General features: G+C 39.4%; 1 protein-coding gene across 1 annotated transcript in view; it reads left to right on the forward strand.

The window, feature by feature from the left end:
• MYO10 (myosin X) overlaps positions 1-24,289 on the forward strand; it is a 163,704-nt gene that overhangs the window by 64,343 nt on the left and 75,072 nt on the right. Inside the window, exons 3-4 of the mRNA XM_038173950.2 lie at positions 3,633-3,791; positions 19,362-19,549. Of these exons, the coding sequence (XP_038029878.2) occupies positions 3,633-3,791; positions 19,362-19,549 (347 nt within the window). The remainder of the gene's footprint in view (positions 1-3,632; positions 3,792-19,361; positions 19,550-24,289) is intronic.

Consider the following 24,289-nt stretch of genomic DNA (forward strand, 5'->3'; position numbering starts at 1 on the left):
GCTACAGGTAGCATGGTTGTGGAGCAGGTGGACCTTGACAATACTCAGGGTATGTCCCTGTCACAGCAAGGCTGATGATTTTTACCCAGTTTTGGAGAAAGTAGATTTCAGCTAATAATCCTGGTGATTTCTAAATAGGCATGAATCAGGATATGGGGGGACATATCATCAAAGCTTTCAAACTGGCTTTCAAAACCAGACCCCAGTGTGTTTTGTTTTTTCATACTTTGAGTGTGACCGTATTCTTAATGTTCATTCAAATATTCTTGTACTCGCGTGGTAAGGACAGTTGGGCAGCTTTGAAGTGTTCTCCTTTCCCATTGAGATACTCTTTACTATTGATTAGCTGGATTCACTGTTGTGTCTTGTTCCTTCTGTTGCTGCTCTTTGTGCTGCTCCCTCCTATCTCAACCTCTAATTTTCACTTCCGTGGTAACTTCGAGAGCTCTCATTTTCCATGCACTCTTAGGGTTTAATTTATAGTTTTCCACATATTCAGCGTGTTTGTTATCTTGGTCCATTTATATCTTGAAAGGAAAGAAGTTTTTGCTGAATTCTCATTTAGGTTTGTCTTAAATCTCATTCCAAGTTTCCTGCATGCTTTACTTGACCTTCCACAAATGTTGGCAAGATCTTGAGGATGGATGCTCCTGTGCTCTGCCAATGTGCTCTTCGTAAAGTTCAGGAGCCTACTTGGTCATCTTCCTTTTCTGCATGCTGACCCTGCAGAGTGGCTCTCAGTTCCTATTTCCTGAGGATTTCATCTGCTGTAATACTAAACAATGTGACCTTTTGATTAGTAACGATAAAGTTCAAGGCAGCTTTTTCACGTACTTGTCGTAATGAAGGCATGAGTTAAGATGAAAAGAAAAAATAAGCAGGCCTTTCAGGGCTCAAGAAGCAGGGCTACCCCAAAAACCCCTTTGAAGTAAATTAAGTCTATGCATGTGATATCGCTGCCTTGTCTGTCATCTCTGAAGATTTAGTTAGAAGACTTTGAAATTTTGCGGTGGAGTTGGGAAATCTTTAGGATACAGCAGCAGTGGGGAAGGGGTTCCTTCTGGTCTGGGTGACAGCCACTACGACCAGCCAGTTTTCCAGTGGGTTAAAAAATGTCTCTGAGTCAGCTTACAGAGCCATTTCCTCATCCAAACAAGAAGACAATGTGTGGAAGAGCTGCAAGTAGGAGAAAGACCAATCTGAGCAAGAGAAAATAGTGTTTTTCAGTGACAGAGATGAATCTGTAAAGACCATCATCAATAGTTCTGCAACTCACAGGTCAATTGTCATGTTATTTTTTCTTAGTGCGTTTTTATTAATTCTTTATGCTAATAATTTTGCTTAGTGATAAATGGTATACTCTGCATACCTTATTAATCTAGGCATCACATATCAAAGAATAGAAATCACAAATATTAATATTGTCCTCCTAGAAATGATGTTTAATTTCTTTTTCATGTCCACATGACCTACACTCACAGGACATACCATCCCCTTTTCGTTTTGAGTTCTCTTACTGAGTATATCTTTCTGATTTAATTCTGTGCTGATATATGCCTGTTAGGCTGCTTACTTTTCTCAGATTTGCTCTGCTTAAATCCCCCCAACCCCCCTTTGTTCCAGCTTTAAGATACTATTTGTTCTGTTTTTTTCACCATGGTTCTTCCAACTAGCAGCTGCAGTTTGTTACTCTTGAAATGCAATTATCTCTAATTCCAAATTGCTCTTTATGGTTAGTCTTGAGACTGCTAACATTTATTTTTTTTAGCTCCAAAGTTTTGCAGTCAATTGATTCTCTTCACAATTTGTTCAGTCTCGTAGATACCTAGACTGTCTGCCCCCGCATCATATAAAAGTTGCTGTTTTCTCTGTCCTGGCTAACATCTGCCTTGTACAAATGCTTGTCTTGTCATCTTGACAGTTGCTCATCACAAAATGCTTCTTAGATCTCTAGATGTCTGTCTTTGCCTGCAGATATGGGTTGTGTTTTGGATCCTCTGAATCTTAGGAACTTTCTCATGGTTTGTGTGTCCCGTCGCTGCTCACGCTGCCTTCCAGCATTTGTTAGAGATTCATTCCCTACTTCTTTTTTTTTTTTTTTCTCTCCCAGCCTTTCCCCAGTGTACTTTCTCATGGTCTGAATGACAGCTCTAACTGTTCATTGGTCTGTGCCAACATATGGTACGTTCAGACTGGGATATGATCTTAATAAACAGATTTCATCAGGCAATTCTCCGCAGTCAGATGGTGGGTTATCCTATACAAAGCTTCAGTGTGAAGTCTGTTCTGTGTTCCTCCTGTTGCTTCTTCAATGTCTTTCTCACTTGTCTCAGCAAGACAGACAAAATCGTGCAGCAGCGAGTGGCAGGAATCTTTTTTCTTAAATGGCATTCTGTGATGATATTGCTATCCTTGTTCAGTCTTTCATTAGCAGGAGCATACTTATGTTTGTATTTGGAAAAATTTTTGGGTTTTCTTTTCCTGAGCAGAACTGTTCCCTTCCACGCTGCTGCGTAATCCCCAGCCTGCACAAGCAGTCCTGTGGTGCTCAGGAAAAACTGGTGTGCTGCTTATTCCACTCCTTCAGTCAGTTTTATAAATATTATTTCAAAGGATTTTGAAAGGTTTGGTTTTTTAGTATTCCACATTGTTAAAATATTTGCATTAATTCTGTGCTTGACTTTCTTAGATTGCAACGGTGACGTTAGCAGGGACTAGTGTTGCCAAAGTAGCATTGGCTACGAGATGCAGACATATGTCTATAAGGATGGGTTGCCAAGATGTAAATTAAAAGGAAATGGGAAGCTGTATTCCTAAGCAATTTTTTATGATCTTTAGTGATGTCAGTATTTGTAAAAGTTTGTTTCACTAGTTTGGGGATATGTACAACTTCTGAGCATACTTGTGATAGTTTTATGAAAGATCAAGACTCTGTTACAAAACACTTCTACTTAAATTATGACTTTTTTTTTTTTTAGGTCTTTTACTGTCCACTTGGAGTAGGCTTTAGAAATCCATCTTAGCAGTGTATTACTTAGAAATTGGTCCATCCATTCACTTTGGAATATCTGCTGCATGATGAACTTAGTTTGCTAATTACTTTAGGAAAAATGACCTAACCCAGTAGCCGTCCTGATCAGGACTTGAAACTGAATGGAAGCATTAAGTGGATTTCAGATGCAACGCACAAACACCAACAGCCTGTTCAATCCATAACTTTTATTTGCTGTTTTGCAGTGTAAAATGTTTTTCCCCCCAGCAATTTGATTATGCTAAGTTTACTGTAAGGAATGGGGATTTTAGGGAGGGGAGAGGGTTGGTCTTGGAGTTTGGGGGAATGACTATTTACTTGGTTTATATGTCTGTCTAAAACTAGATTCCATTTACCCATAAAAGACCTTTTAGTGTTCGGTGTATTTTCAGTAAGCAATAATTTTATATGACCCCTGTGCATGTATTTGAAGCTTTAATGAAAGAAGCATTAGAAGAAGGTACAAATGGCAGGCTGTTGTATTGTGCAAGTCTGCACGCTTATGAACTGGATAGAGAGTATGAACTGGTATGAAAACTCCTTTCTCAGATAAGAGTTTTTGAATGTGTTCTCTGATAATTATTTCTTTTTACTCTTTCAGGTATTCACTTATAAACAGAGCACAATCACACACCAAAAAGTAACACCTATGCATCAGACGAGTGCAGAGAGTGTGGAAGACATGGCAGCCCTAGTAGATCTTCATGAAGGCTCTATTATGCATAACTTATTCCAGCGATATCAGCAAGATAAAATCTATGTAAGTTTCTTCTAAAATTAAGAAAAATATCCCAAGGGAATGTTTTTGTCTGTGTAACTGCTGTGTGTGTTTTGCTGTTCTATGGTAATATGTGCTGTGAAGTTCTCCAGTTCTTTGTGTATATGAGTGGAGTTGAAGCATGCTTTGTCTAGAGACTTATCAACAGCAATGGAAGGAGAAGGCAGCTCAGGGCTGGCAAGGCAATCCATTGCAAACCTCCAAAAACTGCTAGACTGCATGTCTGTACACTTCCATTGACTGGGTTGCGCAAAGGATTCTTGTTTTTTCTATTCTCCTTTAACCTTGTGCATATGCCGTGTACATCTATTGGAGATGCGCACTATTGGAGATCCAAGATTCAATTCTGACCACCATAGCCCTTTTTATTACAATAGAAGGGGGAAGGTATTAGGATCCTGAGGACTGTACCATTAAAGCAGAGGACCTATGCTATTAAATACGAATAGAGTTTGGTGTGTGTGAGAACAGGCAGCTGTTTAGGAGTCTCAAAAACTAGGAGTTAGCCTACACAGAATTCTTCTTCTCAGCTCTGTAACTAATATATATATATTTTTTTGTGATTAGATTCACCATATCTTAAATATGTTTATTAGTCTTGGTCTGAATAGATATTAATAATTTCCTGAATCTGGAACTACACTAAACGTGAGAGAGGTACAGGGAATATTAGTTGCTGTAAGAGGTCGTGAAATCTCACTTTTCAGTTGTTGTGTGGTGGAGGTGGTTGTTGTTTTCAGTAATACTTAGAGAACATAAATAATTCTTGTCTGAATAATCTTTACAGACCTTTGATTTGGCCATACACATGCTTTATTCCAAGCTTCATTTAAGTTTGGCTTTATTTTTTTAAACATGAATATGTGTTAATGTAAAGATTTCCCTGTATTTAGAAACTTATTGATGATAAAAAGGAAGAAAAGGCACAGGGAAATTCTGTCCTTTGTAAATTACCTTAAAGGGGCTTTAGAATCCTAAATGACACTTAGAAATCTAAATGTTGAGGTGGTTCTCTTTACAAAAGTCTTTATTTTTTTAATTTTTTTTTCCTCGAGCCAAATGAACTATTTTGCCTTTCAGAAAAACAGTAAACAAAAAATAAGCAGCATGTGTGAGCAATTGCTTGTGCTGGTACTTGGTAAGAGTTTAGTTTTCCATTGTTATTATTAAATTAGACGTTAACACTTGGTGCAAGTCTAAAAACAAAAAATCCATGTACTCGTGGGATGTGGATGTCAACCTTTCCCCCTTTTACAGAGTGTGAGTAAAGGAGGTAATTTCTTGAAGAGGCAAAGAATATCTTTGTTCTGAAGACACGTCTTAGTTTCTTCCCTAGCTTGTCCAGACAAGTTTAGGATATTTCGATACTTGGTACTCAGTGTAGTGTAGATTTCTAGACAAACAGATTTGTGTGCAGTTAGTGATTGATGACAGATCTTCAGTTGCTGCTGAATACTCACTGTCCTTTCAGTTTTGCTAATTCTACTTTTTTTTTTTATGCAGCTCACCTGAAAATTGAATAAAGGTGATTGGAATAAAAAAAAAAAAAGTGTGTTTTGAAATGCATATGTAAGAGTCTCTGTTATCTGGTATACCTAACCAGGGATGAGAATGAGAATCATCTCTCTCCTCATTGGTATCCCACTTTTGCTATCCAATGGCAATGCATTAGCAGGACAGGCTTCCAGGAACAGAATCCCTGAGAAAAGCGGATTAAATAGCTTGCATTTTATGAAAACTTGATAGGTGTATACGTGTGTGTTTTAAGAGGAGGTGTTGTCAGATTAAACTGCAAAATAATGTCTGTTCAAGCCAGAATCTCTTACCTGTAGTGAGCTGTTTAATGGTAATTTGATGTATGATTTTTTTTTTCTTTAAAGAGAGTAAGAGAGACTGAAAGGTGACTTTACCTCTGTTAAACACATACTTGCAGCTGAAGAAATGAGGCTCTCGGTCATTCTTTTTTGCGAATAGACTAGTTCATATACTGGACTGTGAAACCCACTGGAGTTCATGGCAGGAACAAAAAACTTTACAGATTGTGCATGTGCCCCTTCTATTCCCTCCCCAAAGTCCTCTGCTGTGGCTAGTAAAAGCTTTGCCAGTGTAGTGTGCACAGTGAGTCTTCCTTCTATCTATTAGCACCTCAGTTGTATCTGTCCCTCGTGAAGTAGGGGTAAATCAGGAGGGCATGTGCCCCACTGCACTTTGAGTTGAGGGGCTAGTCATCCATGTGGAATACTTCTCTCCATTGCTGAATAAAAAAGCAAAATATAATTGCCATGTCCTGGCTTTTAGTTTACAGACGCTTGTCATTGTTTGTCACCATGTCCCTGTTTACTTCAGCTCTGCTCACCTCCTTGCCCACCTCCTGAGTGGAAAGGTACTTTTTAGCTTTCTATGAGTTCTTTGCTTGCAGTATTACAAACATACTAGTGTGGTTCTTGAGTTTAGCGGCTTTTTTTTTTTTTTTTTTTTTTTCCCAGTGGTAATAAGACTGGGAAGCACCTTTGTACACAAAATGAGGATTGCACTTAATTAGGATATGAGTTTGGGTGCTTGCTTTTTCTCACAAACTGGGGAAAAAATGGTATGAAGTGAAATACACTAAATTGTGGTGTAAAATATATATAATTTTAGAAATACAAAAGAAACAATTTAAAAGAAATTTAAACAGTTGCTTTCCCAGGAAGACAATATTTATGCAAGTCTTCCCCTGTTAAGTTGTGTGTTTGTATTTGATGAAGTGTTTATCCAGCAGTGAGCACTTCAATAAATATCTTCAGATGTTTGAGTTCAGTTTACTTTTCCTTTACTTGATAACATTTTTGCTTCTCAAACTCACTTAATCATACCCTTACTCCTAAATTTCTCTCTATTTCCTAATAATTACTATAAAAGATACTTGCAGTAGATGCCAAAGATTGTCAAACATGTCAGTGACTTTATTTGCTGCTGTTAACAACTCCAGCTATAAAGGTCAGCGTAGGATTTTATGTATTTCTTCCCTTTTTAGGTGGGTGCTGGGGGGGTGTTGGTTCTATTGATTTGACATATAGACTATGTTATAGACTGTGTTCATAGGGTAAATGATGCCTGGCACTGTACTTAATTTGTTGAGGCACCTAGCTGAATCTATGTTGTGAGATGAATGACAAAATTTGTTTTGATCCATATGCAATCATCCTTTTATATCAGCATCAAATCTGTCAACATCTAATTGTGATACTTCCTGTTTGTATTTCTGTAGAAGATAAAAGGGTATGTTTTTCCTTTTTAGTATGTGAAAAGCGTGGACTATACATGCCCTTGCTAGATTCCTCAGAGCAGGCTCCTGTCTGATACTTTTTTCAGGTTTCTTGATTAATGCAATTTTTCTCTAAAAGCTTGGTTTTGGGCTGCCACTGGAAAGGGGCAGGGTCACTATGCCAGTGATGGGGTGCTGGAGGGGTTCTTGTTGCTACTCCCTCCCCCGTTTTGCTTAACAGGAACAGCTTGAGACGGGAGGTCCAGCTTTTCGACAAGGTTTAACACCTGTGTTTGAATTCTCAGATTAGCTTGAGTGCCAGGTTGGTGTGTGGAAAAACACAGAAAGACAAACATCAGTGCTAAAACTGGAAGGTGCCCACACTGCAAAATGGAGCCTTTTTTGAAGGCAAGTGAGGGATTTCATGGTCTCTGAAGCCAAGCCAGCAATGGCCTCATGATGTGGAGAGAGGAAGTGCTGCGGCAGCTGTTCTTGTCGCCGTTCAAAGAAGACTTGTTCCCAAAGCTGTTGATTCGGGTTTACTTTTAGTTAAATACACATCACAGAGGAGACTGGCTTAGTCTTGGAGAAGACACTGTAAACCACATCGTGTGCGAATTGTAGTACAGGACACACAAATTACAGTGTCCAAACTGGTTGTGGGAGGAGCTGCTGTTCCCTTGTCTCTGTGGCCAGTGGTTAGGTGCTGGTGCAGGCAAGTGGATTTCAGAAGAGCACGACAGAGGAGTAAAGAAGAACTTTTGCTGAGGCAGAGGAGGACTGAAAATAACCGCAGTATGCATCATGCACTTCCCTACAGAGGTTTCCAGTGCCAAATTGACCCTCATTTGCCCATGTTCAGGCAACAAACAAGTTCAAAAGCACTTCTAGTTGTTTATTTTTCTGTTGATTTAACTCTGAAGTAGCTTAGTAAGACCTTTGAAGTAGCACTTCTTTGACAGGTGCCATTTTGTTTAGGCCAGAATCGGGTCCATGTGCCCAGAGGGGCGTGCTGGGCCCAGCAGCCAGAGGCCTCTCGGAGCAGGGAGATGTGCCTCCAGCTTGTACAGCGGCCAGGAGGGTGAAAGCACATAGCCTATTTTTGCTCACTTTCAAATTAGGACTGCAGATTGCCCACCAATAATCATAACCATCTGTTAGGTTTGTGTGTGTCTCTATAAAAAAAAAAAAAAAAAAAAAAGAAAACGAAAAAAAAAGAAAGAAAAACCTTCTGTACCAGCCACGTAGACATGTAATGTAGCAGCCACATCCACATCAGAGGAGGGTGGTGGTAATTAGGAGCTCAGTGTTTGTGGCTGGTTTTCTTTGTCTCTTCAGCTGAAGCAACAAATATGGAATGCTCATCTATCTGTACTTAAAATCAATGTATAAATAAATGAATATACCTTTTAAAAATCTATTTGTGCTTATTTGCTTTAGCAGCATATTCAGATGTAGTTTGTTAAATCATCTAATTATTGCATGTTTATCTCCCGTGAAGTCATGAAGGTTCCCTGAGGGAACTAGTTGTTGTTTGTGCAGTATTAATCAATAACCACTGTCGTGTTTGTTTTTTTTCCCTCCAAATTCTGTTCGCAGACTGAGACACCGTAGTATATAGGTCAATTGCTGGCTGTGACTTGTTGTCTAGGTTTTTGCATATTTATTTTTTTTTCCTGAGTAAAGTAAAACGCATTTCAGAAGCAGTGCAGTTGCTCTGTCAACAGTGCCATGTCAACAGGAAGTAGACGTTGTTGCGCGTTTTTTAGTGGGAAAACCACAAGGCATGTTGATACCTTGGTTAATTGAACAAAGTAAGACAGATGTAATTTATGGAATCTGAAAGCACTGCTGTTTGGATGTTCCCAACAGTGGACACAAGTTTTAGGTAGAGGCGGACAAACAAAAGAAAATTGGTGAAAGACAGTAGCTCCAAAATGTTTTACTAGAAAGACAAAAATTATCATGATTATTTTCTTAAGCAGAAGAATTTGGAAGCTGCAGAATGTGCAGAAAACTGGACCTTAAAAGAATGTGTATAAAGTACCTCTACACGATGCTGGACAGCTTTGGTCTTCGGCCTACCATTATCTGTAGTCCAAATAAGTGTGGGCCATTGACAGAAGAAGAACAGTGACAATTTAAGCCACCTGGTAATCTGCACTTCTGTCCAATTTTCAATAATGCTGTCAAGTAATGAGTACATTTTGAAAAGAGGCCAAAACATTTCCTTGCTTCCACATAAATCTTACTTACTATAAAATGTGTACATATAAATGCTAGTATTGTACATGTCCATTTAGGCCAAATCCTTAGTTATTTCACTGGCTCATAGAACCACATTTATTATAGTCTTATCTGCAAACTATCTGTAATTGCACAGTTTTTTCTATATGTAGCTAATACTCTAGGGCGGTTCCAAGTAATCAGTTTGCAGGATCTGCTGTTTGGTCACTGAAGAAACTTCTGTTTATTTAATTGCTATACTTTACTTTACTGTAAATAAATTTAGAAGTCATGTTGATGAATCTGTGTTTTTTCATACCTTCTGTTAAGGTGCCTCCTACACTACTGCAGAGAATGGGGATAATTGTCTATACCAGGTCCTTTCATGGAGGTGCACCAAACAGCTCAGTTGCTAAGATTGCATGAAAGATGTCTATATATAGCTACTTACCTCTATAATTAGCACGTTATGCTTACATCAGACAGTGTTTTCAAAATGTAGTTCAAAGTGAGTTCATGTCTCCAAGCATTAATTACAGCTTCCGTTTCACATCTGTTATTGGAGAGCAGTAGACAAAGATTTATGTAAACACAGCAGGCTTTTAATTGGAAATTTAGTGGAATCTATATCTGGTGATCACTATTTCTAAAAGATGGTCAGTTAAATAGATCAAGATTTGTCTTCCAAAGACCAATTACTGTTATTTTGTTATTTTTCTTTTTAAATCCATATTAAAGGAAGAATATAGCTGTCACAATATGAGTAAACAAATGCCATTGATTGGTTAACCAACTTTTATTCTTTTTTAATTGCTCTTTACTGCTGAACTTGTGACACTGCTAATAATAACAATAAAAACTTTACCTGAAGTCCCTACTGAAAACATTGGGGATTTCTAAGGTGTGTATACTCAGATCTTAACAATTCTTTTGGTCTGAGAAATTGTGGTCAACATAATAAAAAAGGAGTTGCTCAGAAAGGTCCTTGTGGTTGGGTAAGCTATCATGTTTTCAATGGCTACAGAAACAATTTGATTTTAGGTAAATTTCTGTTACAGTTTGTAGTAGGTTAGGTTCTCTTGATAACCTGCTATGTGTGTATGGTGCAATAGGGATATTACTGGCCATCATCAACGGACTCTGTCAGTGAGGAAGATGAGGAGGAGGAAGACAAAGTTCTGTTAAAATAACAAAAATCTTGCTTTTTGCCTGCTCTGTACCACTATTTTTCTTTCCATGTGGCTAGCTGCTAAAAGAATAAATGATGCATGAAGGGTCAACAGGGTAAATTCCTGTTGATTTCCATGAGTTTTGAATGAGAACTGAGTCTTTTGTATTGAAAACTACAAAGTAGAAATCTTACCATCTTGTACAGACTTGAGCATTGGTGATGATATTGCTAATGTTTTCTTATATTTGACGGATTGCTTTTTGCATTGGCTTTTCCACATCTTTATCAAACGTCACTGGTAACGATGTGAGCTGAGAAGAACAGAAAGTAGACCATTTGAAGTTATTTTTTTTTTTTAACAATTGGATTGTAAATGGTGCTGGATACTTCTGCATGCACCTTTGTATTGTTTGCAGGTAAGGTTCGTCTCCTTTCTTCAAGGTCTATTTGCTCTCAAACATCTACAAAGGAGGGCAGGGATTTAAACTCTGAAACTTAAGCCACTTGTCTGTCACCAGGACGTGGTTTCTTAATGTGAATTGGGCTTTGACTATAAAGTGAGCTGTACAAAATTTACTGCTTGTGCTACACAGACCAAATGCCTTATTCCAGCAGTTTAAAACTAGAAAGGCTATAGACAAGCATTTTAAGTTAAAAATGTTATAGCTGCTGTCTACCTGCTTAAGTGGATAGTTCATAGTGAGACTTTCATTTGAAAATATTTAATCCATTTCTCACAAGCAGTTTAAATTATTTCCTTTCGATGTCTGTCAATATTTATTTTCAAAACACCAGTGGGATCTAGACGTTCCCTTCAGCAGATTTTTGGCTACTAATACAGTTTGCCATCTTAGTGCTGATTTGTAGAACCATGGCTACTTGACTGTAGTTCAGTGTCATCCAATAAATAATCTGGAATTGACTTCATTTCGGTTATTCAGGCTTTTAGTTTCTATTTTCATGCTCTGTTAAAGCATAATTTCTATTCTTCGTACTTGCCTCCTGAAAGAGCATTTTTTGTAGGAGAAGCTTAAAATGCCTAAAGCATGGAAGTTTCAAAAATCTGGATGTCAGTACAGAATATACTTGCAGGCAGAAAAAAAACAGATCTCCAAAACTTTGTATTAGAAATATTTCTCCCGAGTTCTGGAGACACTGATTTTGGCGATATCATTGACTAGAAGTTTTGTTTTCATTTGCATGTGTTTTCTCTGAAAAGCCTCTTTATCTTAGCAAGATTATCGATAGGAAGGAAGAACTTACTTTTCCCTTGCTTGAGGGCTAATTAGACCTTCAGACAGCTTTGAAACAGTCATTTGAACATTGTGCAATAACAAAGCAGGAAGAAGAACCAATGTGTGGCCACAGGCCATTTGAAATGAAGAGCCATGGGGTCTCCACTCTTTGTGGAGCCTTTTCTGATTTGAGCTAGTGTTCTCCTCATTAGAGCCAAGCTGTGAAATTGAGCAAACCTACAGTCACATTATGTATTGCTGCACACGAAAATGTCAAAAAATCAATGTCTCATTCTGATTGATCACGTTTTTGTTTTGTGTGTGTGTGTTTTGTTTTTTTTTTTTAATTCAGGAGGTCACCTTCTCTCTTCACTTGGCCGTGGAAGAGATTCTTCCATAAGAAGTAGATATTTTATATAAACAGTCTAGGCAGTAGATTGCTGAAGATCATTATCCTGACATCCAGTAGACAGACCTGCTAAATGGCAGAGATTCTCTTGGTTCTCTTGTACTAGTCAGCAAAGAACAAGGAGGCTTGGTCCTTCTTATACTGAGGAGAAAAATTACTAGAAACTGGTGAATTTCTTAAATCAGGAAAGGTGTCCATCTGATATTAATATTATAGTCTTTTACATCAGAATGTTTTTACTTTTTACCTTTGGCTGTAACAACCCTTTTGTATCAGTTTTTCATTATATTAGTTTCACATTCCCCACCTGGGTTTTGCCGTTTCTGGTTTTAAGGTATGGATTTTTTCTTCTTTGGCCCTTTTAATATTCTGGGCACTTCTTCGATGCCAGTTCATCTTGTTTCCTCCAGAAAAACAAAACAAAACAAAAAAAAAAAAACAACAACAACAAAAAAAAAAACATTGGAGATCCTCTATGTGTTGTGTGGATTCTGGATAACATTTGTGAAGTTACTTGAGTATCTCGATCCACATAGAATTGTCTGTTCCATAGGAGAAAGTTAATGAGAAAGCAAAGGGAGTGGATCTCAACTTGTGGAGATCTCTTGTTTTTATGCAGGTTCTTCATTATCTCTGAGCCTTCTCTTGAGTTAAGCTGAAAGATACAGCTGCCACTGCACTCTGTTCTGCTATTTCTGTTGGTAGCTAACGTGAACAAAACCCAGTTTTTACCCCTGAAGAAACACAAAGATTTTCTAGCTTCGTTTAGCTCTCTAGAACAAGGACACTATGGATGTGCAAGGTTGGAACTGTAGGGAGTGGAAGGATTAGCATAGTTTAGAAGTTAGAGGTAGCTGGGTTGCTAAGTTTGTCTTTCTTCATGAAAAGGTCACATAGCCTTTGTCCTCAGAGAGGCCTGGAACAGGGTGGTGTAGGTTAAAACTCAGTACCAATGGAAGCGTAAGGTCGCTTTAACAGAGTTGAAGTGTGAATGCAAATTGAATGGGGATATTGTTGCCCAACAGTTGCCTCTGATCATCTGAAATCATGTATAAATATTTCAAAGTTATTCCAGAATCTTGCCATGAGCTGTGCCAGTGAAAACGAGCATAAAGCCCAGCTTTGAAAATGCCTTGTTCTGTTACTCCACAAACCTGATCTGTTCTCGGCACAGAAAGGTAAAAGGCCATCAGGGAGGGGAGGTAGCTGGCAGAAGAGGCTGATGCAGCTTACCTTGTGGAGCAAAGCACATGGGAAAATGCAGTTAAGTAGTGTGAATGTGTCTGGGAAGAGACTTAGAGAAAACAATGAGAGGGACACCATTAAAAGGTGGGTCTTGAATGTAGGCAGCTGCCTGCTGGCATTTGAACTTAGTGACATGCTGCCTCATTCTGATTCCCTTCAGAAGGTCGTCTCCTGTGGATGCTAACTCCCATGTTTATAGTATGTTTTGTGAACACACAGGCCATCTCATTTTGCAATCAGTTCTTCAACTGACTTTGAGAAGAAGGAAGGAGAATATATTTGTGCATATGATACGCATACATAATGATGTGCGCATTGAGAAGGAACACAGTGATAAAGAAAAGCAAAGCTGATGTAAATTTGGGCTGATGGAAACCCACCATGAGTCACCAAACATGGTGAGGGTTGCAGAAGCCCAAGCATGTAAGGATAATTACAGAGTATGACATTTTCATCACAAACATGGCTTGATTGGTTGAAAACATCTAAACTTGTAGTCTAGTAATTCAGTTTGATTATGGCTTTTAAGAAAGGAGCTTGGCTTCAGACATTTTAACTTATAATTTAGGGAGAAAACTGGATTCCATCCCACTGAAATTAGCTCAAGACCAGCTGAAAGACACAGCATACTTACCACAGAGAGGATAAATCAAGAACCTACCATGAACAACAGCATTAATTTTCATCCCGCTTATGGCATGCATATGCTCCTTCTGCTCCCTTCCTTAAAAAGCACCCCAAAATATGGTCCAGCCATCTTTCTCCTTTTTATGCTAATATGTGTATGGTGGTTGACCTAGTTAGCTTTGCTTCAGCATAAATGCAGTCACCATTAAAATTAATCCTCTTACCTGGGAGAACTGGGGAAAAATTGAGGCTGTGCCTAGAGCATTAAACAAACTTTTAATCCCAGGTTTTACATCGTCAAACTTTGAAATTTAGTGTTGAGAAGATAGAGAAATTTGACAAGCTATTTTGTGCTCTTTTAAGACTGTCTGTATTTGCATGTGCTATGAAAGCACAGGTGTTTTAATTCAATAGTGTTACTCTAGCCTACATGATAAAAGGTATGAGAGAGATGAGGCTTGTGTGGAACGTGGATGATCTTTTAACATTTGTTATCTGAAGGTACCAGACAGTGGCTTTCTAGTGAGCCAGTTGCACTACAGTTTTATTTCAGTTTCCCATATATTAATGGCAAGCCCAGAAAATGATACTTGTTTCATAAATTGCCAGGTTGATACACCACCACCACCAAACAAACTAAAAACAGACAGCAGCCCTTACTCATCAGACATGGAATCAGTTCCATCAATGATTGTAACAAAGTTGAGAGCTGTACAAAAACAGTCTGGAAACAGTTTTTGATGCATCTGCAAACATGATTTTGTTTCTGCAGTAAAGATAGGTGGTTTTTTGGCCCAAAGCAGAATATCTTGAAAGTGCTCTGAAAAGAGGGTTGGATGCCTAGAGTGCTATCTTAGTGTTAATGTATGTATCTGTGACCAAACATCTTAATTCTGTATTTGATCAGTTCCAACTAGTGTCATGCTAAGCAATGTTGCGAAGAATATACTGATATTGGCGTCACTGAAGAAGCACAGTGATTGAAATTAAGTAATGTAGTCTTTTTGTGCCTGTTTTAATAGTGCAGGCAGTTTTAGCTTCTCTTCTGATCGTTGATCAAAGACTTCATTCGGGAGCAGCGTGTAACGCCCTTTAACAGAGTCCTCCTGCCTTCTCTGTCACCTTCCCTGTAGCATGATATGCAAAGCCCAAGATAAGTCTTTTTCTATTCTTTTCATTTTCTTTTAAAGGAAGAAGGAAAAATTGGATGTCTCAAATACTAGAAGTCAGGGAATTACAGAGGAGTACATTGATGTAGTGGGTGAAGAGAGGTCACAAGAAAAATAGTGTGGGATAAAATTGATGACCTTACATGGGAAAACCAGGCTTGGATAAAACAGAGATCATTGAAGAATCCTTGGGAATAAAAAAGCTATTGTGGAGGAGATGCCTGAGTCTTGGCATGAGAGGGGAAGAAATGGAAGGTGGATGATTGCTGGACATGAAGCAAGGCTTGAAAGGATGTATGCAGAAAAGATTTTGTGAAAACGGGAAAAGATGGAGAGCAAAGGTAGTCCTGATCTACACAGTGTGATTGGTTTATAGGATTAATTAAGTGAATGTGTGCTTGGGCTGCTTCCTTATTTGTTGCTTGTTCTGTGTAAGAAAAGTTGGAAAAAGAAAATTGAAGGGGAAATTTCAAATTCTACTTTTTCCTCTTTTATTTAGAAAGCCTTTTCTACATGGGGTAGAAAGACATTTAAAATTATATTTAGCTAAACTATTGCAAACTTTTTTCTCATCATTTTAAGCTAACTTGAAAGAGATTATTGCAACCAAGATAACTTCTGTAGTGATAGACAGGACTACTCTGACAATCTATAGTTTCTCTGGAGTATTTCTGTGGGTGTCAGAAATCTTTGTGAGCTCTTGAGCCTTGTTAAAGAACTAAGTTGTTCTTGAGTGTTTGAAGAAGTCTGGGGTGATTTCTAGACATAAGGTTTAAAACTGATTGCTGTCACAAGGCAACAAGAAAAACAAACAAAGAAAGCATTTAGAGAACTGATGAAAAATCTCTTCCTTTCTCAAGTACATCTTTCATTTTGACTCTTGTGATGCCATCATGTAACTGAACGTCTAGCTGAGAAGACAGGGCTTGAACTTCTAATTTTGGAAGTCAAAGGATCAGCAAACAATCTTATTTCCTTTTTTTTGTGTTAAAAGGGGGAGCAGGAGTGTCTGTAGTTTGTGACCAGGATGCATTACCAATGTAAAATTTCAGTAAAAAAAATTAAGCAGAAAGCACCACATTGGGATTCAGACTGAATTACTCAACTTTTCATTTATTTTTAGATTCAAATTTGTTTATTAGTGGTGATCTGATAATGAGTTGTTGCTGGTTTAGTCCATAACAAAAGAAACCAGGCTTGCAGCAGAAGCTCTACACAGTATTTCTTTGAAATACCCCTCAGACTTTTTCAGCAGGAAATTTTCAGAAATTTTCAGTCCACTTGCTGGTACTCTGGCAGACACACTAGTATTTTTCCCATTCATAACTGCTTTGGAGTGCCTTCATTACAACAAGCAATTATTGACTGCGAGAATCAGATTAGAAACTGCAAAGAACAAAGAGAAGAATTAATTCACTCTCTTTTAAGCAAAGTGGAAGTGACATTCTTACATGAAAACACCTTTTCTAAAATTTCATCTAAGGAGCTGCCTCACAAGGTTAGCATAATAAAGTAATTCAGAGTTCCTGCTTTTGACTGGTATCTGCTTTAATTTGCAGTATGAATGATGCCTGGTGCAGGAAAATGCTCAGGAGATAGTGTAACAGCCCTGTGCTTTTTTGTGTATCTTTGCACCCACCTGGCTCGCTGCTATCCTGCTTGCACTTGCAAAACTGGAAAGTCTGCCCTCGGAGAAAGCAGTTGAATGGGGAGGCTGATAGGATTCCTGAGGGGATGGAGGCAGAGCCCTGCACGGGACAGGGTGAATTGTTGGCACCTGCTCCCTGTCTGTGAGTCCAACCATGCTCCAAGTCCATGACTCGGGGGCTTCTGGGGGTGCCAGGGTGGAGGCTGGCAGAAGTGCGATTGGGTTTCAGTGAAATTGTGCTGCTAGGAACAACATGGGATGGTGAGGGGACAGGAAAAGTAGTGATCCTGGCATTGTTACAGCAAATGACTCTTGGAACAGAATCTGCTCACGGATCTGGAACTGCCTGTGTCATTTTGAAAAAGTTTTGCTGAAGCCATGGGAAAGATCATCTCAGGTTGAGAGAGCTGGTACAGAAGTGGGCCGCCCTCCTGATACTTCGGGTTTGGAATAGGAGAAGCAAGAAGAGTTGCACTGCAGTCAGTGGTGGTGCTTTTTGCCAGTGCTTTATCACTGGAAGGTAGAGGAATATTGTGGTGGTCTGTTATGTGTTTGACCACACAGAAGCTGTAGAGTGGATATTTACAGTTATAAAGTTGGGTGGTATCAGTGTTCATATGTTTGCTTGTTTGCCGTAGTATCTGGTTTGATGGTGTGCCTCAAGTTACTATTCCTACTTCTGACTTCAGTCAGACTTTTTAGTAGGGTAAAGAGGTGGATCCATAGCAGTCTGCAGTGCAGGCATTGACCAATAAACCACTCATGTAATTAAATATTATGGATATATCTCTGCCCATGCAATCTGTACTGAAATACGTATCAAGCTGAGGAAGTTTGTTCCTAGATACTTGCCCACTAGTTATTCAAGAACCCAAGAGGGGATGATCCCAGGAAATTAAACTGTTGTCTCGGTGCTCTAATTGCCCTGCGATACGATCTCGTGTTGAAATGGGATCTTTCCTCTAGCTGAAACCTTATGAGCTATTGTACAGTGTGGCAGGTTTATGAAACATACGGACTGTGAGCTCACAGCTCTGTAAAATACACCTCATTTACAGTGAGGAAGAACATTCCCCTTGCATCTAATAAAATTGTCATCATTTCAAGGACATTGCTGTAGTCTCCTTAGCAAAAGCTTCTGCTGGTGTTGGGCCTAACAGAGGATGAAGCAGATGGATAATGGGAAATAAAGCAGCAGGATAACAGTGAGAAAGGAGAGCAGATACACAGTGATAATTACGTATTAATTAAGGAGAAGAGAAAGGAGGCAGGTAGATGTGAAACGCAAATGCTGTGGAGACATGGAAGAGATTGAAAGAGAGGAAAGCATGAGGGAGCTGGTGGTCAGTGGGTCTTCACAAGTGCCCCTGCAGTGGCTTGCTGGAGGCAGTGCTGCAGGTGGAGGACATGGGGCCCCTTCCTGGAGCCCTCTGGGGATAAAGTGCTGCATACACGAAGAGAGCCCCAGCCCTGCTGCGAGCTTCATAGCCAATTCCTGTTGGTGATGACAGGGTTATCTGCTGACAGAGCATCTGTATGTACACAGGGACCATGCTACAGAGCTGCAGCCCAGATCTTTGCAAGGCCACAGCAGAGCTGTTGAAGCCAGGCGCTCTAGCTTCTGGCGTGTAACCTCAGAAAGAGCACTTAACAAAGTAAAATTAGTATCACAGTGTTAACACTACATATATTGTATGCTATATCAATTAGTTTTATGTGCCCCAGAAATGTACCGGAAATTCTGGAGATAGTGTGCTTAACGTTATCTCCTGCTTCACTTAATTTGATTTTATTTGAAAAATATATTCAGGTGGCTAGACGATGACTGTGAAGCAGATGGAAAAGACAGAAAATGAGTAACAGTGCAAATAGGCTGTTGTACATGATCACGTTACCACAGCTTAATGAGTTAAGGCAATGGGAATGGGTATAAGCTACTACCTGGGTGGTTTTAACTGATGTGCTCTCTAATTGCAACAGGAGAGAAATGAATGTTGTGTCAGTTGCCATTGTGCATCAAAGCAGTAGTAAATTAAGTTGCATAAATTTAGTATTTTGGCAGCATCTGCCAGTTCATGTACTTTTCTTAGGGCCTGTTACCCTCTAATGATGCTAGTGTCTGATACTCCCACCTTAAAAATGGGGAACAGAGAAGGTTTTTGATACTGTGCATGGAAAAACAGCCTTTGCAGCAGTGCTCAGGACCTAGGGATACAGTCATGTTTGGAAAGTTCATAAAGTCCCTAAGAACGTGTGAAAAGCACATGTTCACTGGTGCTCATTGATGCTTCCGTGCAGTGGTAAATGGTGTTAATGCAGGGACGAATCCTGAGCTTGGAAGCTCTGTGCTGTAGGCAGGGTAAGCATGAAAACACGGGGGAGGTGGAAACAGTTTTCACCCTTCTGTTGCTCTTGTCCAAAGAACAAAAGTGGGGAAAACTACTAGCCAACTTTATCCAAACTCAATGAGGATTGGTAGGCTTTTGCAAATGTGTTTACTGTCTTTCATTTGTGAGGTCTGTTACTTTGCTCTACCCCATCTCTAATAACAACTGTGGGGATTTTGTGCTTGCAGACGTACATTGGTTCCATAGTTGCTTCTGTGAACCCTTACAAGACCATCCCAGGGCTGTATGACTGCACTGCCATGGAGCGATACAGCAAGCACCACATGGGAGAGATCGCACCTCACATCTTTGCTGTGGCCAACGAGTGCTACCGCTGCCTTTGGAAGCGTCACGACAACCAGTGTATCCTCATCAGGTAAATGGCTGCTGCTTTGATTATCCCCGACAGTGTACCTCAAGGTGGTTTAGAGACAGGTATTCAGAATGAATGAAGAGGAAAATTCCAAAAGAAAGCAGGCTTTTAAACCATCAGTTTGGGCAGAGATCTTTGAAATTGCAACTCATTATTCTGCAGACCTCTTAAAAGCATCCCTTGCAGCTCAATAGTTTGTCAACACTATACCCCAAACCTGCATCTAGAGGGAAAAAATAAATCTATACCAGTCTTGAGAAATGCTGTAAATAACAACAGCAAAAGAAAAAATTCTTCCCGTTTCAGCTGCTTGATTCTGCCTGATCACTTTTACTTTCTTAATCTCATTGTGCCTTAATTTAATGGCATTTTAATAGCCTCCCATTTGATCCACTGCATCGCTGGTGCTCAGGATCTCACTGCTGCTGAATGTACACTGAAAGCAGTTGGCATTTCAATAGCTTTTAGCAGTTTTCAGCTCCTCCTTCCTTCTGGTTCCAAAAGAGCAATGAACAGAGCCAGCTCTTCGCCTGGTGTGGCTCCCTTTCCCCAGCCTGCCAGCTCAGCTGCGTTGGCTCACACAAGCACAGGGGAAACCAAATCCTCGCTCACCAGATCAGCAGGACCAGCTTGTTGGCAATCGCAGTGTGGCACCTTCAGGCTCCGTACAGGGACTGATGCATGATGGAGTGAGAATTTGTTTCCCCTCCCTCTCCCCTCTCCCCTTTGCAGTATTTTTGTGCCTGTTTTCTCTCGCCATCCTGCAGCCAATAGCACAAGCAAATGTCTTCAAAGTGAGAACTCAGGCGCAAGGTGACGTGATACTGGCTGTCTCCTGACCTCTGTGGGAGCCCATGCGACAGCAGTGGGACCAAAGCACTGGTCAGCCATCAGGGCAGAGAGGGGATGAGGCAAAGTGAGAGTAACACCTTTTGCAGTAGGCAATTTCTACAGGCTTTTAAAATTGCAGAACAATTTGCAAGGTTTCCTGGGTAAGAAGAGGATTTGGCACATGTAGTTCAGCACACAAGCTGTTGTTGGAAATGCGGATCAGGTGCAACACAGCTAGGTCTGTTTTCAAGTTTCTGAAAGCTCTCAGCCTCTGCCTGCTCTTTCCTCTGGGCAGGTCCTGTCTGGTAATGACAAAGACAGAGGTGGGCTGTGAGTGATTTTTTCAGCTTTCAACTTTTTTGTTTGGTTGTTTTTGTTTTTAATGTAATATATAGTGCTGTACATTAAAAGATGAGTCCAGATGATGCTCCAAGTTAAATGCATGAAGATCTTTGTGAAATTAGATAGACTGGAGTCATTATTTTGTGGTGTAATGTCAGCTAATTACTTGTGAACAACCCACAAACTTGAACTTTGGGGTCTGAAATCATTTCTGGTGCCTAGCAGGTAGCCATTAGTATCTTTGTTAATTTTATTCTGTACTGGCCCACTTATTTTACCTTTCCTTCCAGTTCCTCACAAGCTGCCAAGAGAAAAGCATGTTGTGTCCTAAAAAGGAAGCAAACAGAGGTCTCTAATGTTCCAGAGGAGTCTCCAGCAGTCCCTGCTCTGTAAACCTTGGTACAGATAAACCATAATATGGAGAAGTTTTACATTAGCAGTCCCTTTTAAAATAGCTTACTTTGGCTATGGGATTAAGCAATGATTTGTGTAAATTTCGTGTTTCAGAGAAGTGCCATAATACAATCTTATAAGGGTATTTTCTATTTCTACAAAATATGAAGGAACGTGCAATTCAGAACAAAAAATAAAAAGTAAAATCTACTTTCCTAAAGCAGTATTATCTGCTGTATCTGTGAAGGACTTGGAACAGGATTTTATTTTTTTTAATCACTAATGGTTTTCAAAAGTTCCCATGATTGCATTCTTAGTTTGAGGCATCAGAATTGAAAATATAGCAGTTTGCTAGTCATCTCCCACATTCTGCTCATGCCTGTATCTTTTACTGGTTTAGATTGAGGTGTTGCAACAAGTCACTGTCAGGCTTTCTTGCTTACTGCTGGTATTTGAAAATCTGGTCCAGTGGAGCTCTTCCATGTCTGAAATCAGGCAAATGTTTTTGTCTTGCATTTCATGTAAGAGATGGAATAGAATAGTTCAGTTGGAAGGGACCTGCAAAGTTCATCAAGTTCAACTGCACTGCAGTGATAACCAAAAGTTAAAGCATGCTATTGAGGGCATGGTAAAAAGGAAAACTTTGTTCCAGTAGGAAAAACACATTAAGCTGTGACATCCAGTTAAGCTGAGTCACTTACTAGAATAACTTTCACATTCTGATGTTTAGTTTTCACTTGCTTCTAGTACAGGGATTGGAAGACTCAATAGCTCCTGTAACAAACAGGCCTTTGAAATAAAGCACTGAATACTTGTGATCCTCTGGACTTGAAGTGCCCCCTGCTGGCATCTAGATTTAATTCAGTTTTGTTTTGGAGCTGCTTTCTTATGTGGTATTGGTTTCAAAAACCTGTAAAAAAATAAAAGTAAAAAAGCTTCTGGACTGTTGAAATAGTTGGAATATTTTTCTGTATGGGGTAAGATAAAAAGGTTAAGGAAAGAACCTGGATCAACAACTGTCATCAGTTGTGACTCAAAATGTAATAGAAATCTGAGACCATTTTTATAATGTAACAAGACAGCAAAGGTATAAAGGAGGGGATATGGAAGAGAGAATATTAAATGGAGTCATCTAAATATGCTTATTTATCATTCTGTTACACAGGCTTATTTTAATTCATTATACTGCTGCATACAGAAGACTTCGCAGCCTAAAATGTCAACGAAATGGCATCTTGAAGAAGCTGTGCACAGCCTGGGCATCAGCATATTAATGCAGATGTGAAATGGTATTTTCACTCTCCAGGCTAAAAGATGCTTATATGGTTATTAAACTAAAGTTTTTCTTGTGAAAATGTCTACATCAACGAATGTTTAGTTTCACATTGATCTCAATCTTACATCAAAGGCCAATTTCATTTAAAACAAAACAGAAAAAAGCCATTCAATTTAAATTTGATGTTACCACAAATGCATTAAAAACTATTTATGTACTCTGATTTTTCAGCTGGCATAGCTGCTATTCACAGAATGTGAAATGGCATGCCCACCAGTTGAGCTGACTGGCTGGTCAGAAATCTGGGTGCCTCAGCAGGAACACAAAGGGGGAGTCCCTCGTACTCAAGGAGCAGTCAAGCAGCTTGTCTTGATCAAGAGCAGAAACTGATTTCCCCAGGGGTTAGATGATGTGTTCACAAGCTGGGACTAAGTTCAAGCCCCCACTACCCTTTAATGTAAGAATAGGAAAATATCTTTCGGTTTTATTTTTGTTGCTCCTTTGTTTAAGGTGGTCTAATCCATATACATGCAAGCAAACACTCTTCTCTCTGATACAATAGTAGTAGTTCTGCTTTAAAGCACTCAGAAGATATGTAGACCAATACAAGGAACAGCAAGAGTCACCCTGGATTATATTCAAGTTGGTGGCACAAGTGGGAAATCACAGTCTGACAGCATTTTGTTCTCTTTGTTATCATCTGATGGCTTGACATTTTCATTGTTGTTCTTCAGCTTGAAGATCAACATAAAACAAACTGCTCTTTGGGTGAGACCCGGGCTTGTGATGGGAAAACTTTCTAATGAGACTGACACACCAAAATTCACTTGTGTGTTTGAAGAACAGTATTTGCTGAGGGGAGCTATTCTGTCTGTGTCTATCTGTCTTTGAGGATTTAAAGCCAGAAGACAGAACTGAGAAGTGATTTACAGTTGTGTTGATACAGCCTCACTTGCATTATGTCCTTCAGAAAGAGAAGTGTCTCATAGTGACCCTTCTTCCATTGCAGCAGTCCAGAGTTCAGACTGCTGTGCCCTTTGTGAGATGCCCAGGGTAGAACAAATCATGGAGGAAAGTTAAAGATCTCCTAAGTGAGAGCTTTGTGGGTTGCTGTCACACAACATATTCAGAACACTGAATACAGTGATGTGAAACAAGCTTGGCACTTAAACTCATGGGATAAAGAGTATCTTGAAAGGTTGACTGGGTACTAAGAAATTCACCCTTCTTTTAGTGGCCTTAGCAAAGTCTTTGTAGATATAGGTTTTTTAAGGAGTCTGAAAGACTGATCCAATTCAATCTACTGCCAGTGTATGTACTGAAGAGGTTGAGTAAATAACTTTGAAGTTTAGTGTGCTTGTTCTTTATTTTCATCTGATTAATGATGTTTTTATAAAGCATTTTGCAAAGGAATGATAAAGAGCCAACTTGATGTGGAGAAAATCATGTCTCAAGCTGAGCAACACCACATACGAGTGAGATCTTACTGCCATGTGAGAGGGGTCCCAGAACCCATCTACCTAATGTTTGGTAGTGGTTGTAGAACTATATAGAATCAAGTGCTTACTAATAAGTGAATAGAGAACAAAATAGAGATTATTGGGTAAATCCATCTGTTGTTTGTATCTTGAGTACTATGTACAAGCCATTTTTCCCCTTGATTTATATCTAAGAGAATTTTGTGGAACTGGAGGTAGTTCACAGGCCAAAAAATTGTAATCAGAAGTATAGCATGATTGTATGTGGAATTAGCTCATGTAGAAACTCATGGAAGATAAACCCACTGAGGTTACAAGACACACAGAAACTGGGGTCTAGATCTGCAGCCCTCTGAACAGCAAAAGACTGGAAGCTGGAAGAAGACAGAAAGGAAATAGACCATGTCTTTCCTGGGCATCTCT

This window comes from Anas platyrhynchos, chromosome 2 (assembly GCF_047663525.1).
Source record: "Anas platyrhynchos isolate ZD024472 breed Pekin duck chromosome 2, IASCAAS_PekinDuck_T2T, whole genome shotgun sequence".
In the NCBI taxonomy this organism is placed as follows: Eukaryota; Metazoa; Chordata; class Aves; order Anseriformes; family Anatidae; genus Anas; species Anas platyrhynchos.